The sequence below is a fragment of the Eschrichtius robustus genome, chromosome 13 (genome assembly GCF_028021215.1).
Source record: "Eschrichtius robustus isolate mEscRob2 chromosome 13, mEscRob2.pri, whole genome shotgun sequence".
Lineage (NCBI taxonomy): Eukaryota > Metazoa > Chordata > Mammalia > Artiodactyla > Eschrichtiidae > Eschrichtius > Eschrichtius robustus.
In genome coordinates this window covers 97,918,327-97,939,770 of record NC_090836.1, presented here as the reverse complement: position 1 = coordinate 97,939,770, position 21,444 = coordinate 97,918,327, and the positions used below count along the sequence as shown (strand labels likewise).

The following is a 21,444-nucleotide window of genomic DNA, read 5'->3' as shown; positions in this document are numbered from 1 at the left end:
TCCTTTGTAAGTAGTGGAGCCCAATGCCTGGCATAGTTTCAAGCAGTGAGCCCATATTTAGCACTCCTATCTTGGATGGTCACTTTAAATCTGTGTTTACCGCTCTGGAATTAAGCTCCTGGTTTTCTCTGCCTTTTTCTGGACCCAAAATCCCAAAGGTCCACAGCTTCAACCTCCTTACCATCATGTGTTTTGTGTTCGTGCTCTCATCCATGAAGATGTTCATCTTGTATTTTAGCATGACTGTACCTTTAATTCTCACCTTTGTATTTTCTCTTTCATTACTATGTGTTTGGAGAACACATATCCCTGAAATATGAACACATAGAACCATCTTGACTGGAAGCCTGTTCCACTCAAGACTGTATGAAATTATCTCATTGATTCATTTTTCTGTTTTATGTGTGTTTCTCCTACTAAAAGGAAAGCTCCTTTTCAGGCGCTTTAGAGACCTTTCTAGTCTTATTCATTATTGAATCTTCAGTTGCCAGATTCTTGTTAATGAAAAGTGAAATGAATGGATGAGTAGACACTCAGTGTTAGCTCCCTTCCCCTCTTTTCCTGTGATAGAGGCTTGTTTGGCCTCCTGCTCAGAGTGCTTTGTTTAGTGTTCTGCCACAGTTCCTATGAGGGAGGGTTGAAATTATTTCTTGGCCTTCTGTTCCCAGCCCTTTTCCCCAACCAACTAAGTATTGGATTTACAAGATTTTCTAGCAGCTCAGAAAAGTACATAAAATTAAAATTTCACTGTTTCTTAATTGCATAATAGTCCACAGATTGAAAATACATAGGTTATTTTCAAAGGTATGACATTAAGGCAAAATGATTTTAAAATCTGAGATCAGTTTATTTGCTCCTGATAGCTTTTAAAGAAGAGAATAGACTTGAATAATCTTATATGCTTTAGAGGGTAACAAAGACATAAAATATCACCTAGTGGGTTTTCTTTTTAAATCAGTCTTTAAATTCTCATTATTATTGTTTTTTCTTACTTTAGAAGAACCCACCGTAATTGATTTACATCATTTCACATCTTATATCTGTGAGCAGAAAATGATACCCTTATCTCAAAAGACGTTTAAAGCTAGATTTTCCTTTTTCAAAGCATTACTATATCAGGACACTATTCCATCGTCCTACTGACAAGCATTACTGTTATTACTGTCATGAACATTTGATGCAATCCAATATGTCCTCTTCAGTAATCTGCTTTTGTAGTGGAAGACAAAACCTACCACGCTGAATAGTAAATCTAATTGTTGTTGCCAAATGTACTGCATCTACATTAAAATTCTCATGTTTTTAATACAGAGTGAGAAAGAAATGATATCGTTGATTGCTTAGGCAAAATGAGGAGTGCTTAAAAAAATCTTTTAAAAACTTTAAATGGAAACTTCTTTAACTATTCTCTTTCTACAAATGTGAAAATGATCTAAAAGCAGTAAATAAAATTCTTAACAGAATAGGGCTTTCAAAAGCAGAATAGTACTTGCCTCTGATACAGTCAAAACTAAGGAAAACCTTTAAATTTATGACACTTGGATGAGTTTTCTCTCTGTGTACTGTCCAGAATTTTTATTATTAAATTTGCTAATTAATAAGACTATTTGTAGCTTTTCACCAGCTCAAAAGACCTTCCTCTTTTCTTGCTTGAGGAGATTCAACAATGAGGTTATGATTTTTTTGGTCTCAGTTGTTTCCATAGCAACAGTTAGGGATGCTGTAAATTGGTTCACACAAGAGTAAATCTGACCAAAGCCTTCAGTGTAGTTGTGCGTTACTAAATCGCTAGTGACAGAAGATAACTGTTTACTTCTTACTGCCTCTGTTTATTGTTTGTTAGGTGAAGAGTAAACAGTTTTTATCCTTGGATCTATTAGCATATCATTTATTATATTTGCAAAAATTTGAACTCATCAAAGCTGTTAGAGAAATGGAAATTATACTTATTCTAATTATGTTAATTCACCATCCTTTTGCCTCTTTTCTGCATCATTGCTTTGTGCTTAAAAGTCCTTTATTTTCATGTTTGGGCTTTTATTCTTTTTAAGTTAGAAAATACTTGTTGAAAAAAGTTTAAACAATATAAAAGGGTAAAGAGTGAAAAACAAAGTTTCTTCTTACTTCTCTATACTCTTTCAGTTCCCTTCCTCAGAGGCAATTATTACAAAGTTTTTATGAATTTTGGGGGAGAAATTTTCTGTGTCCATACATTTTTTACCTAAATGGATTCATTCAAGATATACTGCTCATTCATTCAAGATATACATGCTTTTAACTAAATAATATATCTTCATCTTTCTATATAATAAATGCAATCATTTGATGTAAATTGTTCCAAAATACGCTTTTTTCACTAAACTATATATTATGGACATATTTCTATATTAGTACATATAGATGTGCTGTATTCTTTTTTCATTATCACCATTATTATTAATTTTTCAAAAAAGATCTAAACACAAGGAGAGAAAGAACAGGGGACTAATTCACACACTTAATAGAAGTATCAATAATCAACCTCTGTTCACAAATATTACAACTTTCCTAAGGTAGCTACTATACACATGTGACTATTTAAATTTAAATTAATAAAATGAAATGAAAACTTTAGTTTCTCAGGCACACTAGCCACATTTCAAATGCTCAACAGTCACGTGTGGCTGGAGGCTACCATGTTGGATGGTGCAGACTAGAACATTTCTAGTATTGAAGAAAAGTCTGTTGGACAGTGAGGGTACCACCCTTGCTGCTTTAAAGCCTGGAGGTAGAGAACTTAAAGAGACAGAGGCCAAGAGTCAAGGGTATGTGGTTTTCCTTTAAAATTGTAAGGGATTTCCAATGCTGCATTGAAAAATGGACATTTAAAAAAAATCTCTTTATCAGCAGTAAACATAAAAATTAGTTCTTATCACAACTTCAAATAGAATGCACAGCTGCCAAGAATTTTTCTTTTTGTTTTCTTTTTTTTTTTTACATCATGAATTGATTACCACAATTAAGTTTAGTAAACTTCCATCATTTCATATAGATACAAAATAAAAGAAAAAGAAAAAATTGTTTTTCCTTGTGATGAGAATTCTTAGGATTTACTTTCTTAACAACTTTCATATATAATAGACAGCAGTGTTAATTATATTTATCATGTTATACATTACATCCCTAGTACTTATTTATCTTGTGCTGTATTCTTGATGTATAAATGAATCTTAATTTATTTAACCAATCCCTGTTGGTAATCATCTTGGGATTTTTTATGTTTTTGTCTCTTAAAAGCAATGTTGCAATAACAACCTTATACATACGTTTTTATGATGCTGTCCCAGAAGTGGAATTGCTGAAAGGTCATGTTTATTTTTAGTTTTGAAAAGTACTGCCAAATTGTCCTCCCAAAAGTTGTACCAATTTATATTCACCAAATGTGTATCCCCTCATCTTTGCAAATACTGAGTATTATCAAATTTTTACCTATTTGTCAGTCTGAGGTAGAAAAATTTTGTTTTAATTTGTTTTATCTTAATTGTATATAAGATTGAACTACTTTTCATGTGTTTATTGGGCATTTGGGTTTCTTTTTATTTATTAACTCTATTTGTGTCCTTTGTTCATTTTTCTGTTTGGTTTCTCACCTTTTTCTTTATCAGTTTCTAGAGCTATTTGTTAAATATTTAGCCTATTATCTGGTCCTTTATCTATTCATTTTTAGTTTTTCGTTTGATTTTTCACTTTATTTATGGGCTTTTTTTTTTTTTTTTTTGCCTTTGTAAAGGAAAAACACATTATTCCTCCTGTGTTTCTTCTTTACTGTCATACTGCTACCACATTTCACTTCTAACACCAGAGACATGGGTTTTCCACACCTCAAGCAATTTTCTGACACCAGCTGGGTGTCCTACAATTTAATTTGTTTCTGACACTGTCTACCTGGAGACAGTGTCAGATCCCACAGGTTAAGGCCTCAGTCCACAAGACTTCCCTCTCCCTGCCTGTTTCAGATACCAATTGCAAGTCCCAGGTTGTCACCTGTACTTCTGGCTGACCACTGTAAATCGGTGTTCCAATGACCCCTTCCTTAGGTTCGATCATTTGCTAGAACAGCTTACAGTGCTCAGGGAAACATTTACATTTACTGGTTTATTATATAATAAAGGATACGATAAAGGACACAGATGAACAGCCAGATGAAGAAATACATAGGGTGAGATCCAAAAATGCATCCAAAATGGTTTTGAGTGCAGGAGCTTCTGTGCCCGTGGAGTTGAGGTGTACCAACCTCCTGGCATGTAGATGTGTTCACCAACCCAGAAGTTCTTTGTACCCTGTAGTCTGGGGATTTTTTATGGAGGCTTCATCATGTAGGCATGATTGATCATTAACTCAATCTCTAACCCCTCTCCCTTCTTGGAGGGTGAGGGTTAGGGGCTGAAAGTTTCAAGTTTCTAATCATGGCTTGATCTTTCTTGTGACCAGTCCCCGTCTTGAAGCTATCCAGGAGCCCGCCAAGAGTCACCTCATTAGAACAAAAGACATTCCTATCACCCAGGAAATTCCAAGGGATTTAGGAGCTCTGTGTCAGGAACCAGGGTCAAAGACCAAATGTTAGAACAAAAGATGCTCCTAGTACTCTTACCATTTAGGAAAGTATGAGCATTTTAGGAGTTCTGTGCCAGGAACCACGGACAAAGACCAAATATATATTTCTTACTGTGATCACAGTATCACAGCCTTATAGAAATCTAATTTTAGTGTAGTCAAATGTGCCTGTTTTTTTTTAACAGCTTCTAGATATTAAGTCATTTCTAAAAAGACTTTCTCTAGTCTAAGACTTTATAAAATGTCACCTTGGCTTTTTATTTTAACAGACTATTATTTAGATCAGTTTTAGGTTCAGCAAAATTGAGAAGAAGGTACAGAGATTTACCTATATACCCCCATCCCCACCCCACACCCCACTATCAGTATCCCTCATCAGAGTGGTACATTTGTTATCATCAATGAACCTAAATTAACACTTCAATATCACCCAAAGGCCATAGTTTACATTAGGGTTCACTCCTGGTGTTGTATATTCTAAAGATTTTGACAAATGTATAATGTTATGAATCTGCCATTATAATATAGAGGATAGTTTCATTGCACTAAAAATCCTCTGTGCTCCACCTATTCATTCCTTCCTCACCACTAACCCCTGGCAACCAATTATTCTTTTACACTCTCCATAATTTTATCTTTTCCAGGAAGTCATATACTTGGAATTATACAGTGTGAAGTCTTTTCAGGTTGACTTCTTTTACTTAGTAATATGCATTTAAGATTCCTCCATGTCTTTTCATGACTTGATAGCTCATTTCTTTTTAGTGCTGAATAATATGCCATTGTTTCGATATACCACAGTTTATTAATCCATTCACCTACTGAAGGACATCTTGCTTGCTTCCGACCTTTGGCAGTTATGAATAAAGCTACTATAAACAATGATGTGTAGGTTTTTGTGTGGACATAAATTTTCAACTCCTTTGGGTATATACCAAGGAGCGCAATTGCTGAGCTGTGTGGTAATAGTATGTTTATTTTTGTAAGAAACTATCCCAGTATTTTTATGCTTTAATTTTAAAAAATGTATTTAAATGATATCTATCAAGAATTTGTTTTGATAAATGGAGAGTGTTAGAGATCCACTTTAAAAAAAAAAAAATTTTATTCATTTGGTTGTTCCAGGTCTTAGTTGAGGCATGCGGGCTCCTTACGTGTGGCATGTGAACTCTTAGTTGTGGCATGCCTGTGGGATCTAGTTCCCTGACCAGGGATCGAACCCAGGCCCCCTGCATTGGGAGCACGGAGCCTTATCCACTGTGCCACCAGGGAAGTCCCTAGAGATCCACTTTTAAATTTTTATTTTTACAAATGGTAATCAGTTGTCTCAACATCGTTTGTTGAATAATCTATCTTTTCCCCATTGATTTGAACTGTGACTTCAATCACATAATAAATTCCCATTTATATTTGGCCCCATTCCTGGATTTTCCATTTGTTTATATTAAAGAAGTAACATGTAAAGATAAACCATAACATTAAAAAAGAAAGAAATACAGAAAAAGAAGGAAAAAAGAAAAGAAGGAAAGAAGGTAGGTTGCTCATAAGGGGACAGAGAGAATAAGGTGGAGAGGGGAAATAGAAGCTAGATTTCTTTGATTATACCTTGTTCTTAGATTTGTCACTGGAACCCTGGAAATATTTTGCATAATTATAAGACAAAAGTGAACTAAAGAAAATAATCCCTAAAAATGTAAAATAAAATTTACCTTTCATTCAGTTGGTGTTTTTATTCTGAGATGTTGGTATTTTTTATCTGAGATTATGTGAGTATAATGTGGTGTGAATCAAATAATAATCATGTGGTACTTTATTTTCTTCGTCTTTGGTGTCCTTGAGACCTGGGATTCTGAGTGTCAGAGAAAGAAGATAGGGATGTAAGCAAGAAGAGTTGCCGGAACCCAATAGATCAGAATTGAATTGTGTGAATTTCACCTTAAAATTTTTTTGGTAATTAAAAAACTTCTAAATTATCCATAGGTCAAAGAGGAAGCTCAGAAGAAATTTTAAAATACATAGAGCTAAATGAGAAGGCAACACAACATATCAAAATATATGAGACACAGCTAAAGTAGAGGTGAGAAGGAAGTTTATAGCCCTAAATGCTTAAATTAGAAAAGAGGAATATAATTTTAAAAAAAGAGAGAAAAGGTCTAAAATCAATAATCTAAGTTCCTTCTTCAAAAAATCTAAGAAAAGCAAAATAAACCTATAGGAAACAGAAGAAAGGAAATAGTAAAGAGCAGAAATCAATGAAATTGAGAACAGGAAAGCTGTTAACAGAGAAAATGAATGATACAAAAAGCCAGTTCTTTGAAAAATATGTAATTGATGAACCTGTAGTAACACTGACAAAGATAAAGAGAAAAGATACAAATCACCAGTATCAGGATGGAATGGGATATCACTGTAGTTCCTGTAGCCATAAAAGGACAATAAAGTATTACTACCAATTTTATGCTCATAAAGTTGACAACTTAGAAGAAATAGAACAATTTCTAAGAAAGTACAAACTACTAAAACTCAAACAAGATGAACTACAACCTGCAACTGTTACAAAAATTGAATTTATAGTATAAGTGTCCTGAAAAAAAAAATCTCTGGACCCAGATGGTTTTACTGGAGAATTATACCAAACCTTTTTTTTTTTTTTTTTTTTTTGGCCACACTGCGAGGCTTGCAGGATCTTAGTTCCCTGACCAGGGATTGAACCCATGCCCCCTGGAGTGGAAGCTCAGAGTCCTAACCACTGGACTGCCAGGGAATTCCCTACCAAACTTTTAAAGAAGGATTAGCATGAGTTTTACACAGTGTCTTCCAGAAAATAGGAGGGAACACTTCCCAATTCATTTTAGGAGGCGAGTATTACCCTGATACCAACACCAGACAAAAACAATATGAAAAAAGAAAATACAGACTATTATCTCTCATGAAATTATACAGAAATCCTCAAAAAGACTTATCCAGTTGAATCCAACAATGTATAAAAAGAATTATATACCATGACCAAGTGGGATTTGATCTAGGTATGGAAGGCTGGTTCAACATTTGAAAATCAGTCAGTGTAATTCATCATACCTACAGATTAAAGAAGAAAAAATCATAGGATTATGTCAAGTGATGCAGAAAAGCATTTGACATAATTCAATACCCATTTAAGATAAAAACTCTTAGCAAATTATAAATAGAAGGGAATTTCCTTAAATTGATAAAGATCATCTATACAAAACCTACAGCTAGTATAATGGAGCAGGACCCTATGGTCTATGTCCCCCATGTCCTCAGCCTGCCTTTTGCCTGTGGGAAAGCTTTAGCCAAAGAATAAGTTTAATCAGAGAAGTGAGAAAATGCAGAAACAAAGGAAAACAGTCAAAGAAGACCAAATAATAATAGTTTAGTCATTGAGCATAGTCAAGGACCTTTAGCTCCTTCTCAAGGGCTATAGATAATATTCTGAGCCATATCCTGTGACGTGTCTTATAGATACTGAAACCCCCACCAGGTGGAAGAAGTTAACTACATGATGACCAGACTGTAGCCATGACATAAGCTGGTACAACTCCGAGAATTGGCCCCAAGGAAATGGGAACAAACTGATCCTGGAACTGAAGATTAGCTGTACTTCAAACAATCAAGATGACACTGATCAGACAACCAATGACCAATTTCAAGATGACTGTCAGAGTTGACTGTGCTGTTTCTGCACGTACCCCCTTCCCTCAGCCTATAAAAGCTCCTGCTCACAGATTGTCAGTGGGGGGGAGTCGGCCTTTGGACAGACGTCCGCCCTCCCCTCCCCAGTTGCTGGCATCTGAAATAAAGCAAACTTTCCTTTCCACCAGTCTGGCCTCTTTATTGGCTTTTGAGCGGCGAGCAGCCGGACCCCACTTTTGGTTACACTGGCATCATAAATAAGGGTGAATGCTTTCCCTCTAAGATAAGAAACAAGGCAAGGACTCTTATTCAACATAGTATAGGAAGTTCTAGCCACTGTAATAAGGCAAGAAAAAGAAAGGAAAAGCATGCAAAATTTAAAGGAAGAAATAAAACTGTCCTTATTTACAGGTGACATGATTGTTTGCATAGAAAATCTCAAGGAAATGATACAACAAACCTCATAGAACCAGTAAGTGAATTCAACAAGGTTGTAGGGTATAAGATCAACATACATAAATCAACTGCATTTTTATTTACTAACAGTGAACATGTGGTAACTGAAATTAAGACATATGCCATTTATAATCACTTCCCTGGAATGAAATCCTTAGGTATAATTATAGCAAAACCTGTACAGGATCAGTATACTGAAAATTATAAAATACTGATGAAAGAAATTAAAACCACCCAATTAAACACCTACCATATTCATGGATTGGAAGACTCCACATAGTAAAGATGTCATAGTAAAAATGCCCCTAATTACTCTATAGGTTTGATGCACTTCCTATTAAAATTTCAGCAAAGTTTTTGTAGACATAGATAATAAGCTTATTCTAAAATTTATATGGAGGGACTTCCCTGGCGGTCCAGCGGTTAAGACTGTGCTTCCAATGCAGGGGACATGGGTTTGGTCCCTGGTTGGGAACTAAGATCCCACATGCTGCGCAGCATGGCCAAAAGGTTTTTAAAAATAAATAAATAAATAAAATTTATATGTAAAGGCACAGGCCCTAGAATAGCTTAAACCGTCTTGGAAAAAAAAAAAAAGAATAAAGTGGGAGTAATCACTCTGCCTGATATTAAAGCCTACTGCATAGCTACTGTAATCAAGGGAGTGTGGTATTGATAGAGAGACACTTAGGTCAGCGGAACAGAATGGAGAACCAAGAAATAGACCCACACAAATATAGCCAACTGATTTTTGACAAAGTGCAAAAGAAATTCAAAGGAGAAGGATAACTTTTTCATCAAATGATATTGGAGCAGCTGGACATTCATAGGCAAAACCATGAACCTCAACTTAAACCTTATACAGAAATTCATTCCAAATGGATCACAGATTTAAATGTAAAATGAAAAGCTATAAAACTTTAAGAAAAATATTTGAGAAAAGTCTTGGGGTCTAGGGCTGGCCAAAAGCACGATCCGTAAAAGAAAACAAAAATGATGTCAGACCTCATCACAATCTGAAAACTTTTGCTCTGTGAAAGACCCTGTTAAGAGGATGTAAAGGCAAAGCACAAACTGGGAGAAAACATTTGCAAACCACATAACCAGCAAAGAACTAATATCTGGAGTATATAAAGAAATCTCTAGACCCAACAGTTAAAAACCAAACAATCCAATTAGAAAATGGGCAAATGATATAAACAGTCATTTCAGCAAATACAGGTAACAGATAAACAGATGAAAAGATCAACATCATTAGCCTTTAGGAATATATAATTTTGAAATATGAAATATCAAAATAGCTAAAATAAAAAACAATGACAACACCAAATGCTGGTGATCATGCAGAGATACTGGATCACTCATGTATCACTGGTGGGAATGTAAAATTGTACAGCTACTCTGGAAAACGATTTGACAGTTTCTTATAAAACTAAATATGTAGCTACCATATGACCCAGCAGTTTCACTGTTAGGCATTTATCTCAGAGATACGAAAACTTATTTTCATACACTGTACACTGTGTTCACAGCAGCTTTATCATAGCACAATTCTGGAAACAATCTAGATGGCCTATAACAGGTTAAACAAACTGTGATACATCTATACCGTGGATACTACTTGACAATAAAAAGGAACAAGTTACTGATACATGCAACAACTTGGATGAATCTCCGGGAATTATGCCAGGTGAAAAAATCCAATTCCAAAAGGTTACATCCTGTATGATTCCATTTATGTAGCATTCTTCAAATGTCGAAATTACAGAAATGAAGAATAAATTAGTAGTTGTGGGGAGCAGAGCATGGTAATAAAAAGGCATCAGGAAGGAGCCTTATGGTGATAGAAATGTTCTGTATTTCGATCATGTCAATGTCAATATCCTAGATATGATATTGTACTATAATTTTGCAAGATGTTGCCTTTAGGGGAAACTGGATAAAGGATACACAGGATCTCTCTGTATTATTTCTTACAACTGGATATGAATCTACAATGACTTCAGAATAAAAGCTGAATTATGAAAAGTGGCAAATCACTTGGAAAGTGGTTTGACAGTTTCTAATGAAGTTAAAAATAAACCTATCCTATGACCTAGCCATCCTACTCCTATGTAAATATCCAGGAGTAATGAGTGCATTTGTCCACAAAAAGATTTGTGCAAGAATATTCGTAGTAGCTTTATTCATAATAGCTGAAATATGGAAACACCCCAAATGTCCATATGCAGGAGAATGGATAAACAAATTGAGATATTTTTCATGCAATGGAATACTTCTTGTAGAAAAACAAACAAACTACCGAAACACACAAAATATGGATGAATCTCACAAATATTATGTTAAGCAGTGGGAATAAGATACAAAAGAATAAATAGGGTATGATTACATTTATATGAAGTTCAAAAACAGGCAAACTTATTGATGGTGATAGAAGGTAGAATACTGTTTACTGGTGGCGGGAGTATTGTATCAACTGGAAAGGAGCTTGAGGGAACTTTCTGGCGTCAAGGAAATGTAGTTATGTAAGTATACACATAATGCTAAAAGTTACTGAGCTTTACACTTAAGGTTTTGCATTTTATTATATGTTAATTATACCTCAATAAAGTACGGCAAAAAAAATTATCCCCCATTCATGGGGGAAGAAAGACAGGTCAACCAATCCCACTGTGTAGACTTTGTTTGGATCCTTTTCCAGACTAGCTGTAGAAAAACCTATTTATGATACTTATGTTAAATTGAAAATCTGAACAGTTTATAATTGATGACATTAAGGAATTATTGTAAAGTTTACAGGTTTAAAATAATTATTATTGTTAAAGATTTCTTATCATTTAGAGATACATGTTGAAATAAGTGATATATCTAAGATTTGCTTCAAAATAAAACACATGAGGAGTGGTAAAGATACAAATAAAACAAGACTGGCTGTGAGTTGATTGTTGTTTAACCTATATGATTGGATTATTGTCTACTTTATACTCCATGATAAAAAGTTTAAAATTTTAAATATGGATAAAAGATACACACAGGTAGCTTTGTTATTACCAATAAAACAGAATAATTGGCCTCTGAGATAGTATGTTCTAAGGATGCTCAAGGAGTGGTAGGGAAAGTTAATGCCCCAAACAAAATCATTGCTTGTCTGCACTAGGTGTCTTTAGCAAGGAGTGAGGATCTTTTTTTATAGTTGGAAGTTATAGTTTTTTATTATTTATTTATTTATTTTAATTGAAGTATATAGTTGATTTACAATATTATGTTAATTTCAGGTGTTCGGCATAGTGATTCAGTATTTTTACAGATACACTCCATTAAAAGTTATTACAAGATAATGACTATAATTCCCTGTCCTTGTTGTTTATCCTTGTTGTTTATCCATTTTATACATGGTGGTTTGTATCTCTTAATCCCATACCCCTAATTTGCCCCTCCCCCTTGCCTCTCCCCTTTGGTAACCACTAGTTTGTTTTCTATATATATGTCTGTTTCTGTTTTGAATATACGTTCATTTGCATTATTTTTTAGATTCCATATAGAAGTGATTTCACTAAGCATAATATTGTCTAGGTCCATCCACGTTGCTGCAAAGGGAGTGGGGATTCTTAAGGGCAGAATACCACCCAACACTAAGTGGACACCCACGTGTAGATAACTTACGTGCAAGTTCTTTCAGTCAAAATGTATTTATGATGATGTTAGCACATAGAGGCACATTGTATCTCCATAAATTGTCCATTCGTTGTAGCATATTGAAGCAGTGAGATTAAGTTTTTTTCTACTTTCACGTGCTCTCTTGTTTTCCATAAGGACCTGATGTTATTTTATGAGGATGATCCAAAGCCAGTTTTGCCGACAATTCCTACTTCCATTATCTCGTCAACTACATGGTTGTCAGAAGGGCAAACAGATGTCTGTAACCTCTGGGATGCAGGTAAATTAGGTAAAGAATAAAATTTTTACTCAGAAACATGAATAAGAAACACTGGACAGGAATTGTTTTTCATCAGATTTTATTTTGTGAAATATAGCAACAGTGGCTTTAATTTAACTTTGGTCATTAGGGACAGGGTTAGCATGGATAAATTCAACCCACACAGGATCCTGTAACCTTATTTTACCATTTGTTTCAATGTTTTTTTCTCTTTCATTGTTTTATTGAAAAGATTATTAACTACAAGCCTTAAATCTTTTATAAATTTTTTTAAAGCAGAAAAATTCATTTTAGTTCCTTCTCTTGTTTGTATTAATCTTCTCTTTGGTGAAGAGTTTAAATTATGATATTTTTCAGAAGCAAGCATTAGATGAAAATATGAAAAAGCATGATGCGTGGTCTACCACAAATTGGTTAATCATCTCTTGAGTAATTAACAGTAGAGAGTGGCACAGTATAAAATTATCCAAAACTGGCCTCCAATAAATTACTCTATCAAATTCCAACTGGGCTCTACTGCTGCTCAAGATCTGATTGATCCACTGTCGAGCCACTCCATCCCGTCTATTCTCCATGAACTCTCAGTTTTCAATACATTCTTCCTCTTGATTTTCTCAGAAAATAGGATGAAAGATCTGCCAAGATGAGAACAAAATGTTCTCAGTAGCTTTTATTCCCTTGTATATCTTTGCTTTTATATTCATCCAGGCATCCTTTTCCTGTTCACAGAGTTGGCTCCTTATGTTCTGAGTTACATCTTCTCCCTCATCTTTGGACCATGCACCTCAATTTTCCCCTTATATAGCACCCTGATATCCAAAATATTAAAACTTAAGTTTATTAGTATAGGTTTATATTACAAGTTCATATGTATATAGTTTTCTTATAAAGCCAGTTGTGAGAATGATGAGGATATTTTAATAGACCCAAAAACAAGAAATTGTGGGTTATGGTGATATCTGTAGTACAAGGTTGGCATTATTCACATGAATAATTGGTTATAAGTGGTTACAATTTTTTAGACAGCTTGCTTTGTATTCTTAGAATACACTTTATGTAAACTGATCCAGATCCAGAAGTTTGAAAGAAGAACAGTAAGGAAAATGTTTTTGTATTTTAATATCTCCTAACATTTCCACCCCCTAATTTTTTTTTTTTTTTAATCTTGCAGATACATTGGTTCCTACTCTTTTTTTTTTTTTTAATTTATTTATTTATGGCTGTGTTGGGTCTTCGTTTCTGTGCAAGGGCTTTCTCTAGTTGTGGCAAGCTCTTCATCGCGGTGCGCGGGCCTCTCACTATCGCGGCCTCTCTTGTTGCGGAGCACAGGCTCCAGATGCGCAGGCTCAGCAATTGTGGCTCACGGGCCCAGTTGCTCCGCGGCATGTGGGATCTTCCCAGACCAGGGCTCGAACCCGTGTCCCCTGCATGGGCAGGCAGACTCTCAACCACTGCGCCACCAGGGAAGCCCCCACCCCCTAATATTTTTGAACAGACTTTATTTTTTAGAGCAGTTTTAGGTTCACAGCAAAATTGAAGGAAGGTACCAAGATTTCCCCATATAACCCTTGTCCCCAAACGAGCACAGCTTCCCCACTCTCAGCATCCCACACCAGAGTGGTACGTTTGATGCAATCAGTGAACCTACTTTAACACTATTTTTAATCACGCAAAGACCATACTTTTCACTGTGGTTCATTCTCAGTGGTGTACATTTTATGGGTTTTGACAAATGTATAAGACATGTATCCACCATTATAGTATTGTACAGAGTATTTCTCTGCCCTAAAAATCCTCTGTGTTCTGACTATTCATTCCTCCCTCCCCTCTAACCCCTGGAAACCACTGATATTTTAACTGTCTTCATAGTTTTGCCTTTTCCAGAAAGTCATATAGTTAGAATCATGCAGTATGTAACCTTTTCAGATTGGCTTCTTTCACTTAGTAGTGTGCATTTAAGGTACCTCCTTGTCTTTTCATGGCTTAATAGCTCATTTCTTTTTAGTGCTGAGTAAGATATACTAGAGTATTTATCTATTCACCTACTGAAGAACATCTTGGTTGTGTCCACGTTTTGGCAATTATAAATAAAGCTGCTGTAAATATCCTTGTGCAGGTTTTTGTGTTACATGTTTCTCTCTGCCAGCATTTTAATACAAGTGAATTTGAGTATAAATGAGCATCAGAGGCAACTCTTAAGAGGAAGAAGGTCACAAAACATGTCACTTGAGGGATGATTCCACCATTTTACTTGTTTAGGACTCATCTTAACTGGAGGAGGTTTTCCTATTTTTGAGTCTTTCTTTTTTCCAGTCTTTCCTTCACACTGATCTCAGAGATATCTTGCAAACGTAGATCTTAGCATTTCATTTTCCAGCTAAAAAACTGTCAACAATTCTCCACTGCCCATAAGTCTAATTTTTTTTTACTGTCATATAAGACTTTTCATAGTCTGGTCCCAGCCCGCCTTTTTTGGCCTCATCACCCAATACTGCCAGTATTCACAATACTTTATGACATTCTGTTACTTTCTCTTTAGAATGTCTTTGTTCCAGTTACTTCAGCTGTGTAACACATTGCTCTAAAGCTTTTATGGCGCAAAATAACCATTTATTCTGCTCATGGATTCTCTGGGTCAAGAATTAGGACAGGGCACAGTGGGGATGACTTGTCTCTGTTCCGTGACGTTATTTTATGTCTGGGCTTCAGCCTGAGAACACAGATGCTGGGGACAGGAATCATCTGAAGCCTCATTCACTTATGTGTCTGGTAGTTGATGCTTGCTATGTCAGCTGGCGGCCTCAGTTTCTCTCCACATGAACCTCTTTATGTACTCTCTCCACATGGGTTAGTTTGGGCTTCCTCATAGCATGGTGGCTGGGTTCCAAGGTTGAACATCCTGTGAAAGAAAGGACCAGGCAGAAGCTGAATAATCTCAAAGTCATGCTGTGAACTTCCTCCCCATTCAGTTTATCAAGGCAATAGAAAAGACTTGCCAAAGTTCAAAGGGAGGGTACGTAGATGCCTACCTCTCCATGGACAACTGTCAATGGCATATTGAAAGAAAAGCATATGGGATGGGATGTGTATTAGCACAGTCATCTTTGGAATGTACAGTCTGCCACAGTTCTCCATCAAATAATGAATGCTTAACAAAATCCTATTCAAACAGCAAGGCCCAGCTCAAATGTCACTATTGCTATAAAATCTTTTTGCACACTAAACTAGTTTCTCCTTTCAATGTGTTCCTGCAGGACTTTGCCCATACCCCAAAAATAGAATTTCTAGTTTTGTATCATAATGATTTAATAAGTTTTATTTATTTTTAAATTATGTAAATAAGTGAATATATTCTGACTTTTAACATCCAAATTCTGTAGATGGAACTAAAATCCCTCTTGACTGTCCCTTACCCCAACACACTCCCCTGTCCAGAGTTAACTGTTGTTTTCAATTGGTTGGTTACTCTCCAGACCTTTCTTTGTGTGTTTACATACATACATGTACCTTTAGAAGTATGTAGAATTGACTTTATTTTGTTTTGGAACATTGTTCTGTATTTTTTGGAAACTTTTTCTAAGCAGTATCACTTGTCAATCCTTCAGTGTATGTCAATATTTAGAGATTTACTATGTGTTTCTTAAACTCTTGCAATGCCTGGATTTTATAGTTTATTTCCATGCTGATAGACATTTTGGTGTTTTATATTTTTCACTATTGCAAATAATGTTTCAGTCAATAGCTTCCTGCACATATGTGAGTGTTTCTTGAGGGCAAATTCCTGGGAATGGAATCCCTGGGTCATAATGTATGCCCATTTTCATTTTAGTTAATAGTGCCAAATTAGCCCTCAAAATATCAATACCAGTTTACACTGGCTTGCAGTATACAAGAGTACCTATTCACTCACACCCTCACCAGCACTTGATATTTTTCAAGTCTTATATTTTTATCACTTGGATAAAGGTTGCATTGCATAGTAGGTATAATCTGCACATTTCCACGTATTAGTTGTATATTTCTATTTCCTCTTCTATTGGATAAGCAGGATTACCTGCTTATATCCTTAACCTATTTTTCTTTTGGATTGTATGTTGTTGTTAATATAAATTGATTTTGTCGGGACTTCCCTGGCAGTCCAGTAGTTGAGACTTCGCCTTCCAATGCAGAGGGTGCGGGTTCAATCCCTGGTCGGGGAGCTGGGATCCCACATGCCTCACAGCCAAAAAACCAAAACATAAAACAGAAGCAGTATTGTAACAAATTCAATGAAGACTTTAAAAATGGTCCACATCAAAAAAAAAATCTTTAAAAAAAAATTGATTTTGTAGCATTTTTACATAGATGTTACTAATCCTTTCTATTACATATGTTGCAAATATCACCTTCCAGGCTGTGAATTGTCTCTAAACTTTCTTTATAGAAGTTTTTTGTTTTGTTGGTGTCTTTATGGAAGTTTTGTATTTCGTGTAGTAATTTATTACTCTTTTCCTTCAGAGCTTTTGTTTTTTGTGTTTTTAAGAAGACTTTTCCTACACCAAGTTCATAGTATGTATTTACCCATATTTTATTTTAATTGTTTTGGTTCTTTAATCCTTTGGGATTTAAAGTCTTTGTGAATGGTTTTAGATAGTGTCAGTGGGCAGCCGGTCGTCTCAGTTCATTTTTCTGTACTGTTTTGAAATGACTCTTTAACCTGTACTTAACAGTACCTGTTTTACGACTCTATTCTGTTTCACTGATCCATTTTAAAATTTCCTTTTTTTTGGAACTTTTATAATAATTTGCCATAGTGTGAATGTATCTTATTTTATTTAACCAGTATTATGTTAATGGTCACTTAAGTTATTTCCATATTTTTACTGTTAAAAATAATGATGAAATGACATTATTCTCCTCTCTCAAAAAAGTAGGCTTTTTATTGATATTTTTCCTCAATTTGAAGCAGATTCTAAAGTGCATTATTCTGAATTTCTGTTGGTAAATTCTGTCCAGTTCACAAACTTATCCCATCAACAGATGGTTCTAATTTCCATGTTATGATTTTGGCACCTTCAGCCCAAGGCAAAAGTGAAGTGGGAAAGTGATTCTGGCACAGCATCCTCAGTTCTTCTTTTCTTCCTTGCCCTTCCTCTCCTGAGGCGCACAGTGATGGGCTGTTTACACTCTGGCCTGCAGTGGATGGGAGCACTCACCACACCCTCACCAACACTCTGTCTCTGCCTCACTGGCCTCATCCCTTTCCTTCACTCTCGGAGGGACCATTCTTGAATTTTGTGCTCATCATTTCTTGCTTTTCTTTTGAGTTTTACTACCTATGTTTATACTCTAAACAATATATTATTTAGTTTTCACAGGCTTTTAAGCTTTATCTAAATGGAGTCATTCAGAATTTATTTTTCTGTGACTTCCTCTGTCACTCAATAGTATGTTCTTAGGATTCATCTATGTGTGTATATTGTTGTCATTTATTTTCACTGCTGTATAGTGTTTCACTGTATGCATATATTAGGATGTATTTATTCCATTCTAGAATACTATCATCAGTACTGTGTGTCAGGTTTTTTGTATTGCAAACAATGCTGTTTATGAACATACTTTTACAAGATTCCTGGTTCTCATGGACAAGTTTCTCTAGGGCATATATTTGGGAGTGCAATTGCTGATGGCTCAATATGAGCGTCTTCAGATTTACTAGATAAAGCCAAACTGTATTCCAAAGTTCACGTTGCTCCGTGTCCTCACCAACACTTGACATTGTCATTTTTGAAAAAAATTGCCAATCAGTTGGACGAGAATTGGCATCTCGTTGTTCTAAAGTGTATTTTTTTTAGTAATGAAATTGAGCCTATTTTCATATGTGTATGGTTCATTCATATTTCCTCAGCTGTGAAATGTCCATTCATGCTGCTGCAAATGGCATTATTCCACTCTTTTTTATGGCTGAGTAATATTCCATTATATATATATATATAAATATATATATACCACATCTTCTTTATCCATTTTTCTGTCGGTGGATGTTTAGGTTGCTTGCATGTCTTGGCTGTTGTAAATAGTGCTGCTATGAACATTGGGCTGCATGTACCTTTTCGAACTATAGTTTTCTCTGAATATATACACAGGAGTGGGATTGCAGGATCGTATGGTAAAACTATTTTTAGTTTTTTAAGGAATCTCCGTACTGTTCTCCATAGTGGCTGCAGCAATTTACATTCCCACCAACAGTGCAGGAGGGTTCCGTTTTCTCCACACCCTCTCCAGCATTTATTATTTGTAGACTTTTTAATGGTGGCCAGTCTAACTGGTGTGAGGTGATATTCATTACAGTTTTGATTAGCATTTCTCTAATAATTAACAATGTTGAGCATCTTTTCATGTGCCTGTTGGCCATCTGTATGTCTTCTTTGGAGAAATGTCTGTTTAGGTCTTCTGCCCATTTTTTGAGTGGGTTGTTTGTGGTTTTTTTGATATTAAGCTATATGAGCTGTTTATATATTTTGGAAATTAATCCCTTATCAGTAGCATTGTTTGCAAATATTTTCTCCCAATCCATAGGTTGTCTTTTCATTTTGTTTATGGTTTCCTTTGCTGTGCAAAAGCTTTTAAGATTAATTAGGTCCCATTTGTTTATCTTTGTTTTTATTTCCATTACTACAGGAGACAGATCCAAAAAAATATTGCTGCGATTTATGTCAAAGAGTGTCGCCTATGTTTTCCTCTAGGAGTTTTATAGTATCCAGTCTTACATGTAGGCCTTTAATCCATTTTGAGTTTATTTTTGTATATGGTGTTAGAGAATGTTCTAATTTCATTCTTTTACGTGTAGCTGTCCAGTTTTCCCAGCACCACTTATTGAAGAGACTGACTTTTCTCCATTGTATATTCTTGCTTCCTTTGTCATAGATTAATTGACCATAAGTGCATGGGTTTATTTCTGGGCTTTCTCTCCTGTTCCATTGATCTATATGCCTGTTTGGGGGCCAGTGCCATACTGTTTTGATTACTGTAGCTTTGTAGTATAGTCTGAAGTCAGAGAGTGTGATTCCTCTAGCTCCCTCCTTCTTTCTCAAGATTGTTTTGGCTATTCGGCATCTTTTGTGTCTTCAAACAAATTTTAAAATATTTTGTTCTAGTTCTGTGAAAAATGCCATCAGTAATTTGATAGGGATTGCATTGAATCTGTAGATTGCCTTGGGTAGTATGGTCATTTTAACAATATTGATTCTTCCAATCCAAGAACACAGTATATCTTTCCATTTGTTTGTGTCATCTTCAGTTTCTTTCATCAGTGTCTTATAGTTTTCGGAGTACAGGTCTTTTGCCTCCTTAGGTAGGTTTATGTATCTTGTGATTTTTAAAAATTCTTTCTTATCTCAAGATCATAAGATATTTATATGTAGGCTAAAATTTTTATAGTTTTGCTTTCCACAACTCTTAATGCAGCTGGAGTTGGGTTTTGTGTATGATTGAAGCAGGAGTTCATTTTTACTTCCAGATGGATCACCAGCTGTCCCAGCATCATTTATTGAAAAGTCTGCCCTTTCCCCTGATGAACTGAAATATACCATCTATAGCCTAAAGCAAGTTTACACATATGCATGGATTTGCTTCTGGGCCCTCTATTCTGTTCCATAAGTTATTTGGTTATCCCTGCACCAACAGATAGTTTTAATTACTCTACCTTTGTAGTAATTCTTGATGACTTTTCACTTATTAGTGTTTTGTCTTTTTTTGACCCTTTGCTTTCCCACAAAAAACTTGTCAAGTTCCTCGCAAAAAACCTGTTAGAGTTTTTATTGGCGCTACCAATCTTTAAATCAATTTGGAGAAGTGACCTCTTTATGATATCAAATTATTCTGTTGATTTAAGTCTTCTTCAATGTATTATATTTTATAGTTTTTTTCCCATACAACTCTTATATAGCTTTTGTTAAATTTAGCCCTCGGTACTTTATATATTTTTTGTTGCTACTGTAAAAGACATAATTTTATAAACTGTATTTTCTAGCAGTTTGCTGATTGTGAAAATGAGTGGAACTAATTTTTGTATATTGATTTTATAACCAGTAACCTTGCTTAACTAACTCTTATCAATTTTCCTAATTTATTTGTAGATTCTTCTAGATTTCTTATGTGGAAAATCATATCATCTGTGAATGATGGCAGATTTGTTTCACATTTGTAAACCATACTTTGTATTTCGTTTTCTTACCTTGCCATGCCAGGCAGCACCACTCAGGCAGTGCTGAACAGAAAGTGTGATCGTGGCCTTCCTAGATTTGGTCTGAATTTTAAAGAGAATGATTTCAACATTTGCCATTAAGACAGGTTTACTGTATGTTTTTTGCAGATCTCAATTCCTAATTTGTTAACAGTCTTATCATGAATACATCAATATGTTGAATTTTATCCATTTTTAATATCTATATTGATGGTTATAGGTTTTTCTCCCTTAAGCTGTTAATTTTGTAAGTTAGTTGATTTCCAAATATTAAAACAACCTTGAATTTCTGGAATAAACTCAATTTGGTGATGATATATTATCTTTTATATATATTGCTGGGTTTGATTTGCTAATGTTATATTTAGGAGTTTTGCATCTGTATCTACGAGTGAAATTAACCACAACTGACTTTTCTCATATTTTCTTTGTTACGTTTTGATACTGAGATGTTGCCAAGACTCATAAAAAGATTTGGAAAGTGTTTGCTCTTTTTTTATACTCTGGAATAGTTTGTGTAGGGTTGTTTGTGAGATGATGTGAAAATAGATAAGGTATTCTGTATGTTCACTAATGGTGC

At 35.0% G+C, this 21,444-nt stretch overlaps 1 protein-coding gene across 1 annotated transcript in view; it reads left to right on the top strand.

Moving 5' to 3' along the window:
* The window catches only part of ENTHD1 (ENTH domain containing 1), a 107,795-nt gene that overhangs the window by 47,218 nt on the left and 39,133 nt on the right, over nucleotides 1–21,444 (top strand). The window contains exon 4 of the mRNA XM_068561872.1: nucleotides 12,517–12,640. Within this exon, the coding sequence (XP_068417973.1) occupies nucleotides 12,517–12,640 (124 nt within the window). The remainder of the gene's footprint in view (nucleotides 1–12,516; nucleotides 12,641–21,444) is intronic.